We start from the raw sequence: 6,849 nt of genomic DNA, 5'->3' as shown, positions 1-6,849 counted from the left end.
AATAAAGTGATAAAGTCCATTCCAGCACCCCTGAAAACAATGATTCAGCAGTTTGTAATGTACTCTAACACTCTACCAGAAATGAGACCACTTTGTATTGAAGGTATCAATTTAAATGGCAAACAGTTTACAAATAAGTTTATTAGAAATGTATTATCCAAACAGTATTACCGGGTCAACTGAAAAGAAAATATGTTCGCTACATCCTTTGAATGTGATCTCAATTAAAGTTGGGAGTGTTTTTCAATGATAAGAACCTAGAATTTTTGATAAATAACCTAATTGTTTTAGGTAAACACTTTATCCACAGATGTAAATACTTAAAGATAAAACCCCATTTCAACAGATGGAAGAATGATCTGAAATTATTTGCAAAATCTATTCAATGGATGACCGACAGAAATTCCCTGCAACTTTTTTCTGCCTTGAACTTGTTTATGTTACTAGATTAAGATCCTCGCTCTTTACTTTTTTTTTTAATGTATTTTTTTATTATTATTTTTTTATTTACTTCATTGTGTGTGGTTTTTACATATGTTGTATCAACACGGAAAACATATGGATGATTATTGAATTATGCCATATATGTTTGTATTTGAATTCTGTTTAAAAAAATAAATAATAAATAAATAAATAAATAAATCTAGCGTGTTACGACAGCAAGTCACCGTTTGCGTACACCATGCAAGTGAATGGGGAGAGCCGTAAAATGACACCTACCTGTCGCAAAATTATAGTTTAGTGTAAAACATGTTGAAGATTAGAGGACAGTTGGTCAGTTCATTAAGTTATGAGCTTTTTCGTCATAAAAGCAGTTTATTCAGCCCACTGAAGCGTCTCCTCTATAGACATCCATTAAAAAATGCCTCTTGTATCCTCGCCAGTGTGCCGCCCATAGAATTTCTATAGGACCGCCGCGTTATGCTATTGTATCCTAAGCCGTTATGCTCATTAGTATCACCTTAGTAGAAGGGCTCTGATATGTGTGAACACAGTCTATGTGTGTGACGGCTTAGTTGTAAATATGGTGCACTGCGCCTTTAAATTGCAGAGCTTCTCTGATTGGTTACATGTGGTCACCTGAGTGCTTCCTCCTCTGAAGGGGCAGCGCTGACCTGAGTACAAAAGCGTTTGAGGTTACCAGACAAGGTAAGATACAAATGACAGTTTACAACTATCCAAACTAATGATTTACATGTAAATAGTTTTGCACAAGCAAAAACATTTTATTCAGTTTCTGTTTATTAAATTATATTGACATTAGCTAGATTGCCTAAATACCAGGCTAATAATTTGTTAGGTCGTCCGTTGTGCTCATATTTGTTTTGATACACTAATTTTCTGTGCAAGAAATATTCCACTCTGTCTATACTGGTGTCTTATATATGTTAGGCATAAGCCAGTTGCGAGCAATTTAAAAGCCTCGTTTGTGTTGTTTTTGATCAGTTTGTTGAACGTGAGTTTTGTAACTGTCATTGAACTTTGTATTGAGTTGGCAGCTGAAATGACACTGTTGAACTGATAACTGGATCGTACACCTTTGATTCTTGCCAATGAAAAAGAAAGTTTGTGAAATCAACTTCACCTTTATCAAAGGTTTATTTATACTAATTTTGATGAAAATATCAAAATATCTAAGAGCAGGCAATCAGTTTTGGGTGAGAACAGACCAAACTTAAACTCGTTTTACACAATAAATCTTAACATCTCCTTGGTGATCATGATTTCAAGCTCGATTACACTTCCTTTAGAAGCACCTAGTGCTCTGTGCATGCGTCAAGCACTAGGAAGAGTAATCGAGATTGAAATCATGATCACCAAGGAGACTGCTGTCAAGATTTATTGTGAAAAAGGAGTTTAATTTTGGTCTGTTTTTTTTTTTTTTGAAGACATGGATTAAACCACTGAAGTCGATTTATTAATTTTATGCTGCCTTTATGTGTTTTTGGAGCCTCAAAATTCTGGTCACCACTCACTTCCATTGTGTGGACCTACAGAGCTAAGATATTCTTCTGAACCAACTGGATCGCTTCAGAAGTTTGTTAATGACAACCCAGTTTCTCCACACAGCTATTCAATGTTCTGTAATAATGATCTATAATAAACAATAGTTTGGTTTTGTTCTCTTCTAGAAGTGCCTTTACAACAGGACATGAGTGTGCTGGCCATCACAGATGCTAAATACGTCCTGGGTGAGAAAATGGATGAGGGCATTCCAGACCTTCCAAATGGTCCATTGGACATCTACAGGAAAAAAGCATCCTTCAGCTGGAAGGATATGATGCGGTTTCTGGAGGATGATGAAATCATTGCATTTAAGGTAAGATTGTGTTGCTCAACTTTTGATTTCCTTTACATTTTATTGTTATATTTTAAGTTTGGCATCAGTGTTTTGACAAACGTGTGGATTAATAAGTGCATTAACCCCAAAATTAGACTATTAAAATGATAGATGTTTAGATTGAGCTAATTTTAAGTGGATTCCTCTTTGACCTCTCAGGATCAAACATTGATGTTGATTTCTCTTTCTCTGAGTAGCAACACATGTTCAGGACTTTGGAGAATGACCCACTCTTTGCAAGGCTGCCTGGTGAGGATATCCCACTGGAGCAGATGCGAGAGCTCACCTTCCGTCGCTGTAAACAGTTATTTAAGTACAACTTTTTAACACGTGATGACATCATGCAGAACCCCTGGAAAATGACCATCCTTAACGACTGCCTGGGAATGTATGACTGGTCTTTGGGAGCTAAGTACTCCCTCAACAAAGGGGTGAGTTAATTTCACCAAAGGACCCCCCTCACACCAAGACTTGAATTTTGAAATGTGGCTGCTAACCATTGAGCTAAGCACACTACCCTCCACAGAACAGCTTTTAGTGGTGTTTTTTTAATAGTTTACAGTTCAGCTACACTCTTCAGGTTCTGCTTAGATGTTTTTTTGGATTTGGCTGACGCTTTTATCCAAAGCAGCAGTTTGTGTGTTCCCATTGAATCCATGGCATTACACTCAAATTTTGTTTTGAAGATTAACTCATTTCAGTTTCATAACAACATCTGGTTCATTTTAAGTTAATGCATTAGGTACCATTAACTAACAATGAGCAAAATATGTTTTTAAAGCATTTAAAATTTGTTTGTTAATGTTAGTTAATAAAAATACAATTGTTCATGTTAGTTCATAGTGCATTAACAAATGTAAACAAATAGCTTTTGATTTGAAAAACGTATTACTATATGGTAAAATTAACCAAGATTATTAAATGCTGTAAAATTATTGTACATTGTTAGTTCATGTTAACTAATGTTACCAAATAGAACCTTATTGTAAAGTGCCACCCAAAATTCCATCATATTGAATTGAGTAATCTTTAAAAAAGTGTGTGTGTGTGTGTGTGTGTGTGCGCGCGCGCGTGCGTGCGTGTACACACACACAGTTGAAGTCAGAAGTTTACATACACTTAGGCTGAAGTCATTAAAACCATTTTTTTTAACCACAGATTTAATATTATCAAACTATAGTTTTGGCAAGTCTACTTGGACATCTACTTTGTGCATGACACTAGTAATTTTTCCAACAATTATTTACAGACAGATTGTTTAACTTTTAATTGCCTATATAATAATTCCAGTGGGTCAGAAGTTTACATACACTAAAGTAAACTGTGCCTTGAAAATTTCCAGAAAATTATGTCAAACATTTTTGACGTCTGATAGGAGGTGTACTGAATTGGAGGTGTACCTGTGGATGAATTTTAAGGCCTACCTTCAAACTCTCAAAAGTGCCTCTTTGCTTGACATCTTGGGAAAATCAAAAGAAATCAGCCAAGACCTCAGAAAAGAAATTGTGGACCTCCACAAGTCTGGTTCATCCTTGGGAGCAATTTCAAAACACCTGAAGGTACCACGTTCATCTTTACAATCAATAGTATGCAAGTACAAACACCATGGGACTATGCAGCCATCATACCACTCAGGAAGGTGATGCATTCTGTCTCCTAGACATGAACGTAGTTTGGTGCGAAAATTGCAAATAAATCCCAGAACAACAGCAAAGGCCCTTGTCTACCTGTTTCCTTCAGTATCTTGACAAGTATCTATATCCACAGTAAAACAAGTCCTATATTGACATAACCTGGAAGGCTGCTCAGCAAGGAAGAAGCCAATGCTCCAAAACCAACATAAAAAAGCCAGACTACAGTTTTACAGTGCACATGGGGACAAAGATCTTACTTTTTGGAGAAATGTCATCGGGTCTAATAAAACAAACATTTAACTGTTTGGCCATATTGACCATCGTTATGTTTGGAGGAGAAAGGGCGAGGCTTGCAAGCCGAAGAACACCATCCCAACTGTGAAGCATGGGGGTGACAGCATGATGTTGTGGGGGTGCTTTGCTGCTGCAGGGACTGGTGCACTTCATAAAATAGATGTCATCATGAGGAAGGAAAATTATGTGATATTGAAGCAACATCTCAAGACATCAGCCAAGCAGTTAAAGCTCGTTGCAAATGGGTCTTCCAAATGGACAATGACCCCAAGCACACCTCCAAAGTTGTGGCAAAATAGCTTAAGGACAACAAAGTCAATGTATTGGAGTGTCCGTCACAAAGCCCTGACCTCAATCTGATATAAAATTGCACATATGACATTACATTTAGGTTGTAAAAAATTGCAAATGTGTTTTGAGAAAGACATCCTGCTGCAAAACATTTGTCTTGTAAAGACACACCATTCGTCCATGCCCATGAGGAGACCGTGCCTCTAGTTGAGTATGCTTTAACACCAATTGGAAGAACACCATCTCAACCGTGAAGCATGGGGTGGCAGCATCATGTTGTGGGGGTGCTTTGCTGCAGGAGGGACTGGTGCACTTCACAAAATAGATGGCATCACGAGGAAGGAAAATTATGTGATATTGAAGCAACATCTCTAGACATCAGCCAAGCAGTTAAAGCTTGTTGCAGATGGGTCTTCCAAATGGACAATGACCCCAAGCATACCTCCAAAGTTGCTTAAGGACAACAAAGTCAATGTATTGGAGTGGCCATCACAAAGCCCTGACCTCAATCTGATAGAAAATTGCACATCAACATCAAAATTGCACAAGGCATGCACATCAACAGGTTAATAAAAGAGAGGTTTTTTTTTTGTGTGAGTTAAAGAGGGATTGAAGTGAACAGAATGGTGAGATAGGTAGTCTTTGCCCCATTATACACTTCAACAAAATATGTTTTTGATTTTGTTTTTGTTTTGGCTTTTTTCCCCAATATAAATATCTTAAACTCCTTTAAAACAATGTACATTTTCTTTAGCAGCTATTCTGCTGAAGAAAAAATTGTTAACTGAGAGTGTTGAATATAATATAAAAAAATACAAATATTAAAATACTTTAAAAAGATGCATTCACATGAGAAGCAGCATATATGATATTTAGACTTGCTTTTAGAGAATAGATCATGAATAGAAGTATATTTTGTCTTTACTGCAGAATTATAACCAATTACATTCTCTTAAAGCAAGTCTAAATGTCTTATATGCTGCTTCTCAAGTAAATGTATCTTGTTTTAAGGATTTTCAGACCATTTTAAATGGAAAACAAGACAAAACACTTGATCACAGTGGGATTTTTAAAAAGATGATTTTGTCCTCTTTATTGTTATTAAGCATGTTTAATACAACCTTTTAAGTCAGAGCACAAGCTGAATAATCAGTTAAGAGCTAATGATTCATCTTTGCAATAATTGCCAAGTAGTTGAATAATCATTCTAATAATCATTAGACTAATGTACTATCAAAAAAATCATTAGTTGCAGCCCTAGTGTTAACCATTTACCATGTTTACTAATATATATGACTTCTGAAATGTACTTCTTGTAGCTGTTGTATTGCATATTATTTCCATGTTTAATAAAGTATATTTGATCCCCATCATGATTGAATCCTTTAGTTTACATTTTATTGTGTGCATTGCATAGACATACTATTGTAGTATTACGGTTCATTTGCATTATCAACTGAGGCTGTACAATATAATATAACCATAATAAAGTCTCCCATTGAACTTGTATTGGCCACATCATGAGTTTCACCTTTTACATTGATAAGTGTAGTACAATACAAACATTAATAGTTGATAAAACACCTGAATGATCCTATTAAAATATATCGGTAACTGGTGATTGAGGAGATTCCCCTGTTCTTTATGTAAAAGTGCCTTGAGTATAGTGTTAGAAAAGCGCTGTAAGTGTAAAATTCGTTAATTCAAAGTGTTGTTTATCTTCATCAAAGCAAGTATTTCAGTTTTAAATGTTTAATCATATAACATTATATTAATGTGAAAATAGCATGTTATGACCGGTTCTGTATCTCCAGTCATCACACACAGGCAGTAGCGCCACGTGCGTCTCTCTCTCTGATGTCCCTGGCCCCTCCTTTTTCTCTCTCCCGCTGATTAGACAACTCAGCGCCGAGCGTGCATCTTCATGGCTCCATTTGGACTGGACTTTGCAGCCCCATTCAGTGGTTTCTCCATCCCCTGGCGGACGGCAGCCTCTCCTCCGTCCCCTGGCGATTGGCAGCGGGCTACCCTGCCTCCCTGGCGAAGGGCAGCAGCAAGGAGCCCCCCCCTCCTTTCCTGGGTTTTAGCACCAATGTAACGCATTCACAAGATGGGCAAGGAGGAGGGTGGAACCGGCTGAGCAATCAGCGTAAACTTTAATGGCAACTCAACGCCGGGCGTTCATCCTCACGTCCTGGACACACCCTCATCCTCGTCACAAATATATTTCAAATCGGCAGTAAAATCTGACAACAATGGTATCATAAATCGTGCTTCCTTAGCTCAGGT

The 6,849-nt window shown here is 37.1% G+C and overlaps 1 protein-coding gene across 1 annotated transcript in view; it reads left to right on the top strand.

Annotated features, from left to right (window-relative positions):
* Nucleotides 1–1,057: 1,057 nt before the first annotated feature.
* Nucleotides 1,058–6,849, top strand: part of acox3 (acyl-CoA oxidase 3, pristanoyl) — a 29,047-nt gene continuing 23,255 nt past the window's right edge. Inside the window, exons 1-3 of the mRNA XM_052148290.1 lie at nucleotides 1,058–1,149; nucleotides 2,133–2,320; nucleotides 2,539–2,772. Coding sequence (XP_052004250.1) covers nucleotides 2,153–2,320; nucleotides 2,539–2,772 — 402 coding nt within the window. The 5' untranslated portion in view covers nucleotides 1,058–1,149; nucleotides 2,133–2,152. The remainder of the gene's footprint in view (nucleotides 1,150–2,132; nucleotides 2,321–2,538; nucleotides 2,773–6,849) is intronic.

The sequence above is a fragment of the Xyrauchen texanus genome, chromosome 2 (assembly GCF_025860055.1).
Source record: "Xyrauchen texanus isolate HMW12.3.18 chromosome 2, RBS_HiC_50CHRs, whole genome shotgun sequence".
NCBI lineage: Eukaryota > Metazoa > Chordata > Actinopteri > Cypriniformes > Catostomidae > Xyrauchen > Xyrauchen texanus.
This window is presented reverse-complemented; position numbering and strand designations above follow the sequence as displayed.